Source organism: Microtus ochrogaster, unplaced genomic scaffold, assembly GCF_000317375.1.
Source record: "Microtus ochrogaster isolate Prairie Vole_2 unplaced genomic scaffold, MicOch1.0 UNK63, whole genome shotgun sequence".
Classification (NCBI taxonomy): Eukaryota; Metazoa; Chordata; class Mammalia; order Rodentia; family Cricetidae; genus Microtus; species Microtus ochrogaster.
The window spans coordinates 186,853-202,875 of NW_004949161.1; the positions used below are offsets into that span (position 1 = coordinate 186,853).

Genomic DNA, 16,023 nt, shown 5'->3' on the forward strand with positions numbered 1-16,023 from the left:
CTGTTGCATAAACTGGACACAAAGAAACCGCAGAGAGAGGACTGCTGAACTTGCCTAAAGGTGAGATGATCTTTTGGGGTTCCTGATTTATGAAAGAGTCTGTGAGACATTCTGCAGGACACAGCAGATAGTGACTGAACTGCCTTTGAAATTTCCTGTTTCATGGAAATGTCTTCTGGAAACTATGGGCCTGTAGGCCGAAGATGGATGCCCCAACGGTACAGAGGTCTCTGTTATTTCTAGAGTTTGGTTAGGTAATATTGTATCCTTCTCGCGTCTTTGATGGAGTTAAAGAATATATAATTATAGTTTTCCTTAGTTATGATAAAAGATAAAGTAGATGTAAATATTGTAACTGTAATTCTTGCTTCATAACTGTTTTGTTATATGTAATTTTGCTATGTTAAAGTTAAAGCCTTTCCTTTTTGTTAAAACAGAAAAAGGAGAAATGATGGAGGAAGGTCATTGGCTAATAAATAAACTGCCTTGGCCCATCTGATAGGGCAGAATTTAGATAGGCAGAGTAAACAGAACAGAATGCTGGGAGGAAGAGGAAGTGAGCTCAGATGCAGGGCAGCTCCTCTCAGAGCCAGACGTGATGCAGTCAGCCACCAGGTCAGACATGCTGAATCTTTCCTGGTAAGTGCACCTCGTGGTGTAACATAGATATTAGAAATGGGTTAAGAGGCTTAAACTAATGGGCCAGGCAGTGTTTAAAAGAATACAATTTGTGTGTTGTTATTTCGGGGTATAAGCTAGCCAAGCGGCCTGCAGCTCCTACGACAGAAATTCATATGGTTCTGAGATTAGGTGTCCTGTGCTGTGACTCCACAGCTCCCTCTCCTCTAGTTATGCAACATAGAACCGCATCTTCCAGTCTTGTTCAGTAGCTTCCCATTTGTAAAATGACGACAAAAATATGATCTGTGGCATGGACCACGAGAGGAGGAAACAGAATGAGATCTTATCTGTCAATCACTTTCTGGTACAAGTGCTTCAACATATGCTAGGCATAATTACTTAGGTTTGCTTTAAAGAGCAGGCAGTGGTTTTTTGAGAATGGTTACAGGAAGTCTGTCTGCTGGAAAACTGGAAGAGGGGCAGGCATTTTGAACAAAAAGGATCTTTCTATACCAAAATTAACATGTCACTACGGAAACTCAGATTCAGTCTATGCATGGAATAACAGAACTTTGTATGCATCTTCCAAACCTGTAGGGACCCTTTAACAGGGTCCTACTGAAGGCAGGAACAATCTCTGGGCAGACCCCTTTCCCTTTTTGCGTTTCAGTTGCCCTACCTATAAAAGGTGAGTGGCAGACTGGACAATGGTTCTGACTGAGGACCTTCTAGTCTAGTTCTTCATTATGCTATGTAACTGCCAGCTTGAAGAGTGAACAGAGCAGTCAGGTCCCCTGGGGTCCTTACCTGAGGTACTCATAGAGCCCATACATGGGCAGGAAGTCAATGTCAGATAAGAACACGTAGGGTGTGCTGATGTGCTTCATAGCCACATTGCGCAAGAGGTTGACAGGATAGAACTGACCCTCCTTATACACGATGTGGTAGCCCACATTGTGACGGCTCATGAGCACCTCGGATCCCTGGGCATAGCGGAGGAACTGCTGGGCTTCAGCATCAGACAGGTAGAGGGCAAGGCTGATGGGCCCCTCCCAGTGCTTACAGATGGCCTCTAGCATCTGGAGTCTGGAAAAGAAGGGAAGAAAGCAGCATCAGCATACCACCTCTGAGTCTCTGCCACTAGCATGTCCTGGACAATCAGATGCAAATCCAAATCTCTTGACTAAATATGACTAAGTCCCTTACCAGTAAAGCAGACACAACACCTACCTTATTGATCTTACTCTTCCTCTACTTGCAACTGATTGCATGACACATTTCCCATTTTAAGCCTCATATTCATCTCCACTCACTCTAAGCTTCAGATTCATCCTCAAAGATGCTATGACTTGGCTGGGTTTTCTACCCAAGATTCATATATTGAAAGTCAGGTCCTCTGTGTGGTGGTATTGAGACTTTTAAAAGATGGGACTGAGGGAAGGTAGCTCAGTCATTTGGGGTGCTACACTTACAAAGGATGAATGTAGCTCTCATTGGATCTCAGTTAATTCTCACCAACATGGGTTATTACAAATGACTCCCTTTGCTTCCTTTCTCACCAAATATCTTGCCTTCTTTTGGAAGTCCACTGTTTTTCATTTAATAGACAGGTGAAGGTGGGCACCTTTACTTCCAGCACTCGAGAGACAGAAGCAGGTGGATCTTTGTGAAGTCAAGGTCTATTTGGTCTACAAAATGAGTTCCAGAAAAAAACAGATGTATACTTTATCTCAAAAAACTAATCTCCCAAAAATGAACATGAATACAGACAGACAAGACACACACACACACACACACACACACACACACACACACACACACACACAGCTTCTTGATTCCCTTTCTAGCAGCTGTTTTACTTCCTGCTTCTTTGTCATGTTTTGACAGCAAAGGGGGCCCTATGGTTCCTAACATTCACATGCATTTCTGTTCCCCTTGTCAAACACCTAGTTCACTAGAGTCTAAGCAGGATGCTACATTTTGGATTTACAGCTTCTGATGCTGTAAAGTAAATAGATTTCTTTATAAGCATTTAGCCTCAGATATATTGTCATGGCAAAACAGAATAAATAGTGCAAAATAAATGGACTGTATATGTGTGGGATTATAGCATAAGGTCTGAACTCTTCTATCCCAAATGCCTATTCTTTCTCAGCAAAGGCTTAAAAAAAAAAGATTGTGGGTCTCCTAAAACATTGACCATCTCCAGAAACTTGGTCCAAAACAACACTCAAACAAGCAACAAAATGAAAAATAACTATAATTATTGACATATTCTGGTGTGCTAAACACCTTCCAGCATTCTCCCAGCACAGTTGTACAACTTGTTGTTGAAAGCAATGAGACTCCACCTTTATTTGTGAACTTATTGCCCTGATATATAGATATATATAGAGATATAGACATTTACCTTAATGGGGTCTTGGAGTGGGTGAGAAAGTAATAAAATTAGTGTTTGGTGAAAGTAACAGAAAAAATACAGGGACAATGGAGACATAAGTGTATGTGGGGTACCTAGGTGGTACCATATTCAGTTTTCAGAATGTCCTGCTCCTGGAAGCCCTGAGCAATTTGGCAAAGCTAAGCTAGGCCTGGTGGCTAAGCATGCCTTAATTCAGGAGGCAAAGGCAACTGCTGTAAGATCGAGGCTAGCCTATGGGCACAATAGCCCAGTCAGCCTGGGCTCCTGAATGAGATGCCATTTCTAAAAAACCAAAAAGTAAATCAAAATCCAGACAAAACAGAAACAAACACAAACAACTTTGCAGGGCTACTGTTAAGAGCTAAGGGGATGGAGGAGTCACACGCAGTTCAAAGAAAGAACAGCAACAACAAAGGTGTCTCCAACAGGAATGAGGCAGCAAGCAGATTTGGCAATCAATCATGAAGATTCTATTTCAAAGGCATCAGACCATCAGAAGTGTCTGGTGTATAAAGCCTGTGCAAAAGACACAGCAAAAGCCTATTTCTGTGCTTTTTCTCCTGCTCAGCAAGAGGTACCCATGTAATCAATAGTCTCCCTGTCAGAGTGCCTGCTTTATTGGGGCAATTACCAAGAAATCGATTTTGTGCATAGAAATGCATGGAAACAAAAAGGGAACAGACATACCTGCCTCTGTTCAATGTCATTCACCCTGAACTTTGAAACTTTCTTTCAGTGATTCTATCAGTGGATACTGCCCTGATCAGCTGCTTCTTTTACTGGGAATGATTAAGAGGCTCACCACGGTAAAATACCTTTGTGTTTTCTGTCCCGTTAACCACAGCCAATAAAATGCGATTTAAAGGCTGCTGAACTTGTGGGTCCATTTCTGAAGCAGGCTCCTGCTTTTACCTGGTCCCTGAGGATCTTTCCTGATGCTTCTGTGGAGGTGAGGGACCCTGAGCACCCACAGAGAACAATGGCTAAGAAGCCTTTAAGATTTGAAAGCAAATCCTCCTGTGTAGATAGAAGTGCTGCTGGAGGCATGGGGAGCAAGATGTGTGTTTGATTTGAGAGAAGATGGTTTAACTCTGTCTGGTTTTGAATCTGCATTTTATAAGCTAAGCAGCAGGCCCCATCTGGTACAACCTTACTCCAAGATCCATGAAGGTTTTAGAATGAAAATATACTCAGAGTACTTAACATTCTCAGGAGAAAGGTGCTGTTGACACATAAAGAAGATGGTTGATGGAGGAAGGTCATTGGCTAATAAAGAAACTGCCTTGGCCCATTTTATTGGTTAGAACATAGGTGGGTGGAATAAACAGAACAGAATGCTGGGAGGAAGAGGAAGTGAGCTCAGACTCAACAGCTCTGCTCTCTGAGACACACACAATGAAGCTCCAACCCAGGATGGACGTAGGCTAGAATCTTCCCAGTAAGTGCACCTTGGGGTGCTACACACATTATTAGAAATGGGCTAGTCCAGGTGTGAGAGTTAGCCGAGAAGAGGCTAGATATAATGGCCCAAGCAGTGTTTAAAAGAATACAGTTTGAGTGTTGTTATTTCTGGTAAAGCTAGCTAGTGGCGGGAGCTGGGTGGTGGAATGCAACCCGCAGCTCCCTACTACAGATGGTGCCAAATGTTTTCAGGAACCTTAGTGAGGAACAATTGCCTCATCTAGCCTCTTCTTCCGGAGAGCTGACCTTTCAGCAAGGATATGCAAACTGATAAACTGAGCTTCCCAGCAAGGACAATGATAGTATAAAAGGTGATACTGTAATGAACTTCTTACTACCTTCTGCTAGTAAGGTGCCAGCCAATTGGTAGCTGTTATCATATTTAATATTCATAGTGACTATCAAGTGAAAGAAAAGAAGTGATTCTGTGAGTCAAGCAGCTGTAAATTAGAAGGGTGGCTGGCAGGACCCATGCATCTCCTGGGAGTACACAGGAGTGTAGGGTTTTTATTATATGGCAAGTACTGTTGAGCTGCTTGCTGTAATATAGATCCAGCAAGATTCTGCTCTATCGATAGTCCATGGTTCCCCAGAAGGATGTCTGGTTCTGGGTCTTATCTTCCATGGTCTTATTGATGTTGCTACAGGGATTTCCATGAATGAGAGGATGGAGAACAATTCCTCTGGGGAATGTGTGAAAAGATGAAACTAATGGGAATACTATGGAAATAGATAAAAGTTCCTATGTTTCTTTACTCCTATTCAGCATAATTTTATGACTACCCCAACTGCTGTAAAAAAAAATTGCTTTATTTAAACCCACTAAGGAATACTTAATGTGTCCTGTTGATTATATGAGAGGCACTGATTCCAGGAAATATTTCTTGGATAGATGATATTAGGAACTCTTTTGCACACTGGCAACTGAAAATTGGGAACATCTGATTACCCAGAGAAGGTTTAAAGTCTACATTTAAGCCTAAAATACCTGCTATAAGATCAAAGGGACATGGGGAAGGTGTACTTATAATTAAACCTAAAAATCTTAATGCTTACTATGGCTACATGGTGCAAAAACTACACCAGTCCTCTTGAAGAATGAAAGTTCTAGGTTTGTTTCTTAAGACTCAATGTCTAGTACCTTGAAACCAGAAAAGACAGCTGGACAGAATATTTTAGTTAGAATAAAAAGACAGAATCATCTGCTAACCTCAGAGGTCAGCTGTTTCCTGCCTGACCTGCCAAGACAGGTGGTGCTCTTTGAGTGTAGAATTCATGATCTGTGACTAACTTTTGTTTCTCAGACATGGAGGAAAAAACTAGGTAGAAGGATTGGGGAACATTTTGATGTATCTTGAAAGTTCTTGAGACTTATGTAAGAATCCATGTTTTGCATGCCTTGTTGTACATAATGGTTTCATTATTAGAAGGACAAATAAAAGGGGTCCTCTCTTAAAAAGACAGAGTGTGTATAATCAACACATCACTGTGCATGTCTCCATTCTTTCCACACTAGCTCCATAACTCCTATTTGGGATGCTGGCACGTGGTGCCCAAACGTGGACTTTATACTCAAGTATAAAATTGTTTAATGCAAAGTTTGACCAAAATCCAGGGAACTAGCCAATGGACAGGTTCTAGGATCATAACCAACAAGCCATGTATTTCATTCACCTTGCCTGCGTCCCAAATAAGAATGTATGTTAGTTTCTTTTCTTGCTGATTTGAATAATAGCTGATAAAAAAATACTTAAGGGAGACAGGGTTTATTTTGGCTCACAATTTTTGAAGTAGTATAGTCCATCACGGTTGGAAAGCCAAAGTGGCAGGAGTGTGAGGCTGCTATTACATGATGTCTGCAGGCAGGAAGCAGAGAGGAGAGAGGAACTTCTGCCCCCAGGGATCCTTTTCTCCACAAGGTTCTACCACCTAAAGCTTCTATGACCTTCCAAAACAGCACCAATAGCTGGGACCAAGTGTTTAGCCATTTGAGCCTATGGGAAACATTTTACATTCAAACCACAGTAAATGTGTTCTTTTCATGCCCTCAGTCTCTATTCCTTTCCCTTCCTTTATTTTCTGACTCTGCCACAAAGGTCTATGTTTCTCTCATGGCTGTTGTTATTCATTCATGCCTGGTCCTTAAAGAGTATCCACCCCTATACAGTATCAAATCACACAAAGCTCTGTGCATCTTTTTGATCACTGAGCTGGAAAGATGAGACAGTCAGAAGAGGCAGATCTGGGCAAACCCATTTTTTTTTTGTTTTTGTTTTTTTATTGAGCTCTACATTTTTCTCTGCTCCCCTCCCTGCCTTTCCCCTCCCCCAAGTACACTCACAATTTATTTGGGAGATCTTGTCTTTTCATACTTCCCAAGTAGATTAGATCCATGTAAGTCTCTCCTAATGTCCTCATTGTTGTCTAAGTTCTCTGGGATTGTGGTTTGTAGGCTGGCTTTCTTTGATTTATGTTTAAAAACCACCTATGAGTGGGTACATGTGATAACTGTCTTTCTGTGTCTGGGTTACCTCACTCAAAAAAATGTTTTCTAGAGCCATTCATTTTCCTGCGAAATTAAAGATGTCTTTTTTCCTGCTGTGTAGTACTCCATTATGTAAATATACCATATTTTCCTTATTCAATCTTCAGTACAAAGGCATTTAGGTTGTTTCCAGGTTCTGGCTATGACAAACAAAACTGCTATGAACATAGTTGAGCATATATATACCCCAAAGTGGGATTACTAGGTCTTGAGGAAGGTTGTTTCCTAATTTTCTGAGAAATCACCACACTGACATCCAAAGTGGTTGTACCAGCTTGCATTCCCACCAGCAATGCAGGATTGTACCCTTTTCCCTACAACCTCTACAGCATAAGTTGTCATCAGTGTTTTTGATCTTGGCCATTCTTACAGGTGTAAGATGAAATCTCAGAGTTGTTTTGATTTGCATTTCTCTGATGACTAAGGATGTTGAACATTTCCTTAAGTGTCTTTCAGCCATTTTAGATTCTTCTGTTAAGAGTTCTCTGTTTAGATCTGTACTCCATTTTTTTTAAAAATTGGATTATGTGTTCTTTTGGTGTCCTTTTTTTTTTTTGAGTTCTTTGTATTTTAGAGATCAGACCTCTGTCTGATGTGGGGTTAGTGAAGATCTTTTCCCATTTTATATGCTGTCATTTTATCTTGTTGACCATGTTCTTTGCTTTACAGAAGCTTTTCAGTTTCAGGAGGTCCCATTTATTAATTATTTCTCTAAGTGTCTGTGCTGCTGGGATCATATTTAAAAATTGGGTTCCTGTGCCAATGCATTCAAGTGTACTTCCCAGTTTCTCTTCTATAAGGTTCAGCGTGGCTGGCTTTATGTTGAGGTCTTTGATCCATTTAAACTTGAGTTTTGCACAAGGTGAGAGATATGGGTCTATTTTCATTCTTCTACATGTTGATATCCAGTTATGCCAGCACCATTTGTTAAATATGCTTTCATTTTCCATTTGATATTTTTTTGCTTGTTAAAAATCAGGTGTTTGTATGTGTATATTAATATCTGGGTCTTCTATTTAGTTCCATTGGTCCTCCGGTCTGTTCTTATGCCAATACCAGGCTATTTTCAGTACTATAGCTCTGTATTAGAGTTTGAAGTCAGGGATTGTGATGCTTTCAGAAGTTCTTTTATTGTACAAGATTGTTTTGGCTATCTTTTTTTTTTTGCTTTTCCATATGAAGATGAGTGTTGTTCTTTTCAGGTCTATGATGAATTTTGCTGGGCATTGCATTGAATCTGTAGATTGCCTTTTTTACTATGTTAATTCTGCCTAACAAGAGATGGGAGATCTTTCTACTTTATGGTGTCTTCGTCAATTTCTTTCTTCAAAGATTAAAAAGTTCTTGTCATACAAGTCTTCCACTTGCTTGGTTAGAGTTACTCTGAAATATTTTATGTATTTGTGGCTATTGTGAAAGGTGTTGTTTCTTTCATTTCTTTCCCAGCCCTTTTATCATTTGTGTACAGGAGGGCTATTGATTTTTTTGAGTTAATCTTGTATCCTGCTACATTAATGAAAGTGTTTATGAGTTGTAGAAGTTCCATGGTAGAATTTTTGGGATCAGTTATATAAACTATCATATCATCAGCAAACAGTGAGAGTTTGACTTCTTTTCTGATTTGTATCCCCTCGATCTCCTTTTGGTGTCTTATTGTTCTTGCTAGGACCTTAACAACTATATTGAATAGATATGGAGAGAGTGGACAACCTTGTCTTGTTCCTGATTTCAGTGGAATTTCTGGGAGTTTCTCTCCATTTAGTTTGATGTTGACTGTTGGCTTGCTGTATATTGCCTTAATTATGTTTAGGTATGCTCCTTATGTACCTGCTTTCTCCATGACCTTTATCACGAACAGATGTTGCATTTTGTCAAAAACGTTTTTGGCATCTAATGAGATGATCATATGGTTTATATTTCAATATGTTTATATGGTGGATTACACTGACAGATTTTTATATGTTGAACCATTTCTGCATCTCTGGGATGAAGCCAACTTGATTGTGGTGGATGATGGTTATGATGTGTTCTTGGATTCAATTTGCCAGTATTTTATTTAGTATTTTTGCATCAGTGTTCATGAGTGAGATTTGTCTTTAATTCTCTTTCATAGTCTTTCTGTGGTTTTGGTAGCAGGGTAATTGTAGCCTCATAAAAAAAGATTAGCAATGTTCCTTCTGTTTCTATTTTGTGGAATAATTTGAGGAGTATTGGTATTAGTTCTTCTTTGGAAGTCTTGTAGGATTCTGAGCTGAAACCATCTGGTCCTGGGCTTTTTTTTCGGTTGGGAGACTGTTGATAACTGTTTCTATTTCTTCAGCAGTTATAGGTCTATTTAATTTGCTTATCTGGTATTGATTTAATTTTGGTAAGTTACATTTATTAGTAAAGTTGTCCATTTCCTTTAAGTTTTTCAATTTTGTGGAGCACAGGCTTTTGAAATATGACTTGATGATTCTCTGTATTTCCTCCGTGTCTGTTGTTATGCTCCTGTTTTCATTTCTGATTTTGTTAATTTGGATATTCTTTCTGCCTTTTGGTTAGTTTGGATAAAGGTTGGTCTATGTTGTTGATTTTCTAGAGGAACCAACTCTTTATCTCTTTGATTCTTTGTATTGTTATCTTTGTTTCTATTTTGTTGATTTCAGCTCTCAATTTGATTATTTCCTGCTGTCTAGTTCTCTTAGGTGAGTTTGCTTCTTTTGGTTTTAAAGTTTTCAAATGTTCTGTTAACTCACTAGTGTGGAATTTTTCCAGCTTCTTTATGTAGGCATTTACTGCTATGAACATTCTTCTTAACACTGCTTTCATTGTGTCCCATAAATTTGGGTATGTTGTGTGGTCATTTTCATTGAATTTTAGGGAGTCTTTAATTTCTTCCTTTATTTCTTCCTTGACCCATTGATGATTCAGGTGAGCATTGTTTAATTTCCATGTTTTTGTGGGCTTTCTGGAATTAGTATAGGTTTTGACTTCTAGTTTTAAACCATGGTGATCTGACAAGGTACATTTGTTATTCCATTTTTTTTATTTGTTGAGGTTTGTTTTGTTAGCGAATATGTGGTCAATTTTTGAGAAGGTTCCATGAAGTGCTGAGAAGAACACATATTCTTTTATGTTTGGATGGAATGTTCTATACATGTCTATTAAATCCATTTGAGTCATAACATCTGTTAGTTCTCTTATTTCTCTGTTCATTTTTTGTCTGACTGACCTGTCCACAAGGAACATACCTAAACATAATAAAGGCAATATACAGCAAGCGAACAATAACATCAAACTAAATGAAGAGAAACTCAAAGAGATCCCACTGAAATCAAGAACAAGACTACATAGTCCACTCCCTCTATATCTATTCAATATAGGCCTTGAGATTCTAGCTAGAGGAATAAGACAACAAAAGGTCAAGGGTATGCAAACTGGAAAAGAAGCCAAATTCTCACTATTTGCTGATGATACGATAGTTTACACAAGCTATGTAAACTTCCAAAAAATTCTACCAAGGAACTTCTACAACTCATATACACTTTCAGTAATGTAGAAAGGTACAAGACAAATTAAAAAAAATCAGTAGCCCCCCTTTACACAGATGATAAATGGGCTAAGAGAGAAATCAGAGAAATATCACCCTTGACGATAGCATAAAATATCACAAAGTAACTCTAACCAAACAAGTGGAAGACCTGTATGAAAAGAACTTTAAGCCTTTGAAGAAATAAACTGAAGAAGACATCAGAAAGTGGAAAGCTCTCCCATGATCTTGGGTAGGTAGAATTAATACAGTAAAATGGCAGTCTTACCAAAAGCAATGCCTATCAAATTCTAATAAAGTTCTTCAAAGACATTGAAAGAATAGTACACAACTTTATATTGAAAAGCAAAAATCCAGGATAGCCAAAACAATCCTGTACAATAAAGACATCACAATTCCTGACTTTAAACTCTACTATAGAGCTACAGTACTGAAAATAGCCTAGTATTGGCATAAAAACAGACAGGAGAACCAATGGATTCAAATCAAAGACCCAGATATTAATCCACACACCTATGAACACCTGATTTTTTACAAAGAAGGAAAAAAATATAAAGTGGAAAAAAGAAAGCATATTTAACAACTGATGCTGGATGTTAACATGTACAAGAATGAAAATAGATCCATATCTATCACTGTGTACAAAACTCGAGTCTAACTGGATCAAAGACCTCAATAAAAAGCCAATCACACTGAACCTCAAAGAAGGGAAAGTAGGAAGTACACTTGAATGCATTGTCATAGGAGAACACTTCTTAATATAACCCCAGTAGCACAGACACTTAGAGAAAAACTTAATAAGTGGGACCTCCTGAAACTGAGAAGATTCTGTAAAGCAAAGGACACTGTTAACAATACAAAATGGCAGTCTACTGAATAGGAAACGATCTCCAACTCCACATCAGACAGAGGACTGATTTCCAAAATATACAAAGAACTCAAGAAATTGGTCATCAAAAGAAGAAAGAATACAATAACATAAAATGAGGTACAGACCTAAACAGAGAACTTTCAACAGAGGAACATAAAATGGCTGAAAGATACTTAAGGAAATGCTCAACATCCTTAGCTATCAGAGAAATGCAAATCAAAACAACTCTGAGATTCCATTTTACACTGGCAAGAATGGCCAAGATCAAAAACACTGATGACAACTTATGCTGAAGAAGATGTGAGGTAAACAGAACACTCCTCCATTACTGGTGGGAGTGAAAACTGGTTTGCAAACTGGTTTGGATATCAATATGGTAATTTCTCAGAAAATTAGGAAACAACCTTTCTCAAGACTCAGCAATACAACTTTTGGGTATATACCCAAGGATTCTCAATTGTACCAGAAGGACATGTGCTCAACTATGTTCATAGCAGCATTGTTTGTCATAGCTAGAACCTGTAAACAACCTAAGTGACCCTGAGTGTAGAATGCATAAGGAAAATGTGGTACATTTACATAATGGAGTACTACACAGCAGAAAAAAATGACACCTTGAAATTTCAGGGCAAATGGATGAATCTAGAAAACATCCTATTGAAAGAGTAATATCACAAGTGGCTTTAGACATAAAGCAAAAAAAAGGCAATAATTTACAATCCTAGAGAACCTAGGCAACAACTAGGACCATAAGAGAGACAAACATGGATCTAATCTACATGGGAAGTAGAAAAAGACAAGATCTCCTGAGTAAGTTGGGAGCATGGGGACCATGGAAGAGGGTGGAAGGGGAAGATAGAGAAAAGGAGGGGAGCAGAGAAAAATCTATAGCTCAATAAAATCAATAAAAAAATAAAAACTACAATGTTGTCAGTCTGGGGAAAGTGTTAAAGTTGTAAACATTTGTGCATTCCTAATGTGACTGTGCCATTTTTATGATGAAAGAGTCAAGTTTTAGAGAGTATTTGCCTAAAAGAGGACGAGCCAGCCCAGAAGATGGCTCTAGACACTCGATGAAGCTCTGCCTTTCTGTTCTAAGTTTTCCCCAATTCACCACAGTGCCCATAACTGCTTTCTGCTGGAGAGAACAAAGGGCTCAGGACTGGAATATTCCGATACTTGTCATAGTTATCAGATTTGATCTCTGAGTTATAGGTGCAGTACAGGTGGTCAAATGTTGATGGTATTTTGATGTCAGTGTGTATATATGTTCATTGGGAATAAGAACACCTGTTGTTGATTACAAAAGCCACTTAACTCTCTCTATCTATACTTAATATTGGCACGCTCTTACAGGACTGAGGCCTGGTTGTGTGACTCTTTTTGGTTCATGGGACATTAAGAAAATTGATGTTAGAAGCATCAAAATTTGTTAAGGCACGTGGATTTGAGCTTCAACACTCTTGAAATCCTGTGACACCCCACTTCCTCATTTTGTGACTAAAAATATATTACCTGGCTTGATAATGAGCCCATGGCCTTTAGCAGACATTCTTAGATAGCAGCAGACACCTGTAGGGACCCATAGACCCTGAGAACAAATGGCTGATCATGGAATAGTGAGCTCATCATGATGGTCAGCTGAAACTGCTACGATTTGGACTAGTTTATTAAGTAGCAAAAATATGTGATTGGATTTTCTGAGATAAGGGTAGGAAGTGCATGGTATAAAAGCTGGATGTTCAGCAGGTACTCAGTCTCTGACAGCTATAATTTCCTCATTTCTGCTTTTTTAAGCAAGCCTTATCTAACAATTTTATCAGTGTTCCTGGGTTGCTAGACAGACAAGGCTTCTCCACTTCAGGGGTGCATGTACCAATAGTGGAGAATACAATAAACAAAACAAATGGAGATGAGTTCAGATGGAACAATGCACTTGGGATGTAAGGAACAGGAACACAGAAGATTCAAGGAATAGAGACTCAGTGCAGGCCAGGAAGGGCCCTTCTGAAGTGGTAAAACTCATGACCTAAAGCTATTCTGCTTCTGCAAAACCTGTATGTACAAATCCTAACTCCAATAGTGATAACATGAGATTAAGGGTGCTTTGGGAAATAATTATGTCAGAAGGGTGCATCTTTTGTGACTAGGGTTAATACCATTATAAGAGAGAATCCAAACAACTCCTCCTTGAGTAGCCCTCACTCATACTTGGGCATAATTTAGTAACTTAATTCTTGTAACTCTTCTTTGGAAAGCCCATACCCATGCACTTATTATTCCTTCTAAAAATCTGTCTTTCTTATAATCCTCATATACAAATCTGTTTTAAAATATCTTTTTTAAGCAACTTCAATGGTTTGTAAAGGTCCTAGAAATTCTCTTGCTCCTTATTACCAACATCCTATCAGTGAACATGGCTTGAAAGTATTATCCCACTTTACACTGGGAGGCTGAAAGGGGCCAAGTACCTGACTCAAATTCACATGTCTCAGAAGTGACACAGCTGGGCTCAGTGCAGGTCTTCCTTTCCCCCTTTATTATCGCTAAATGCCTACTACCATGTCCTAGTTAGCATCAGTGATCAATTTAAGAATGTGTAGAGTCATCGGCAGGATTCTCAACTGAGGAATTGCCCAGATCAGACTGGTCTGCGTTCATGTCTATGAGGTATTATCTTGGTTGATGATTGATGTGGGATGGCCCAGCTGACTGTGAGTGGTACCATATCTACACAGGCGATCCTGGGCTGTATAAGAAAGCTAGATGAGTGTGACAGTAAGGAGCAAGTAGTATTTATTTATGATTTCTGCTTTTAAGTTCCTGCCCTTACCACCTTAATGATGAATTGTGACTTGAAACATAAACCAAATAAATCTTTTCCCTTCCTAAGTTACTGCTAATAAGACTATTATATCACAGCAACAGAAAATCAAACACATACAGAATTTTCCAGAAGGGCATTCAGATCTAGACAATGGTTCCTGGTTGACGAATGTTACAAGAGTTTCCACAGATTTATTCAACACTAATCAGAACTCTGAATGGCAAGAACTTTAACCCTATTTCATAGAAAAAAAAAACCCAGAATTCTAAGATATTGAGTGAAATGCTAAAACTATCAGCAGAGGATTGAGGGAGGAGATGACACTTGAGATAGAGCTCTTTGATCTGAAGCTTAGTGCCTTCTACACAGAACACACTAATGTTTTAATAAATTCTGATCACTCACGCTGCATTCAGTTCAGAAGCTTTTGAATATACATCAGTACAAAGAACTGGGCCTACATATTCTCATGGGTATTATAACCTTAATAATTCATCATCCCCAGGTAACAGATAAGGAAACTGAGGTTTAGAAAGGCAAGATGGCTTCTGCAGAAAGTTAAGTTGAAGGTCTGAGCCATTGATTACATACTGTGTCTGCCTCCTAGGACCAGGTGTTGTGCATAGCTACACCACAAATATGTGTGTAAGCCAGAGGTCATTGTTTAGTGTCTTCCTCCACATTTCTCTCACCTCATTTTTTGAGAAAGGCACCCATTTCCATTAATTACACTCAGTGTCATTCGCAGACAGCCATGACATGGAAGTTTCCACCCATTCCATGCTTCCCTGATGGTGCTCTGTGGGCCTCTGCATGTCGAGGTTCCTGCTCGTTCATGTTTGCACATTTGGCATCCACTCATGATTAATAAGTCTTTAAGGAACACTCATTGCATGCCTGGAACAGTGACTCACATCATTCCTGATCAATCCCAAGGCATCTTCATTTCCAGATGGGAAAGTCAGGTAGCCCAACAGACAGTGCTTTTGAAATGAGGCAGGTAAGGTGTTGTGTGATATTTTGATTGTGTTCTGACAAATAAAGCTTGCTTGGGGTCAGAGGGTGGAGCTAGCCACTAGCTGAACATAGAGGTTTGGGGGACTGTATTAGAGGGTACGGGAAGTGGTAAGGCAGTGCTGAAAGAAGAGCTTGGCCCTTTTAGATGGAGGAACAGAAAAGGTAGCAAGCTCCTGGTTCCCCAATCTTTCAGGTTCTTATTACAATATTTGATTCCTTCGTTTTTACTGATTAAGATTATTTAGATAAATACACCATTTGTTGCCCAACTTTTGGAGCACAAATTCACAAAATAGTTGCCTATGGCTTTGAAGCCACCAGCACCCACTGCAGCTGCACATAGGAGCTCCACGTGCTGGAGTCACCATGTTCCTTCCCATCCCTCAGGCCCTGAGTGTGGAATTTTCCTATTGCAGCCTCTCTAGAGCAATCTCCACAAGCCCCAAACTCCACAGGTTCTAGGCCCTCACCACTGGGCAGCTTTGCCTTCGAACAGCACTGTGCTTTCACTTCCTCCCAGTCACACATGCTTTCACACATTCCCTCCATGTCCACCATTCAGATGGCTAGATCTTTGGCCCCTTTTCCCTTGGTATTGTGAACATTCCCTGGATGCCCTTCTCAGGCTGTTGATACATGATCAGTGCAGCTGTTCTCAGGCTGTTGATACATGATCAGTGCAGCTGTTCTCAGGCTGTTGATACATGATCAGTGCAGCTGTTCTCAG

At 39.4% G+C, this 16,023-nt stretch overlaps 1 protein-coding gene across 5 annotated transcripts in view; it reads right to left on the reverse strand.

Moving 5' to 3' along the window:
* The window catches only part of Large1 (LARGE xylosyl- and glucuronyltransferase 1), a 573,700-nt gene that overhangs the window by 45,047 nt on the left and 512,630 nt on the right, over positions 1-16,023 (reverse strand). For 4 of the 5 annotated variants that reach the window (XM_026777405.1, XM_026777407.1, XM_026777406.1 and 1 more), the window contains one exon: positions 1,429-1,707. The exons of the other annotated variant lie outside the window; for it this stretch is intronic. In XM_026777405.1, coding sequence (XP_026633206.1) covers positions 1,429-1,707 — 279 coding nt within the window. The remainder of the gene's footprint in view (positions 1-1,428; positions 1,708-16,023) is intronic. 5 annotated transcript variants of the gene reach the window in all.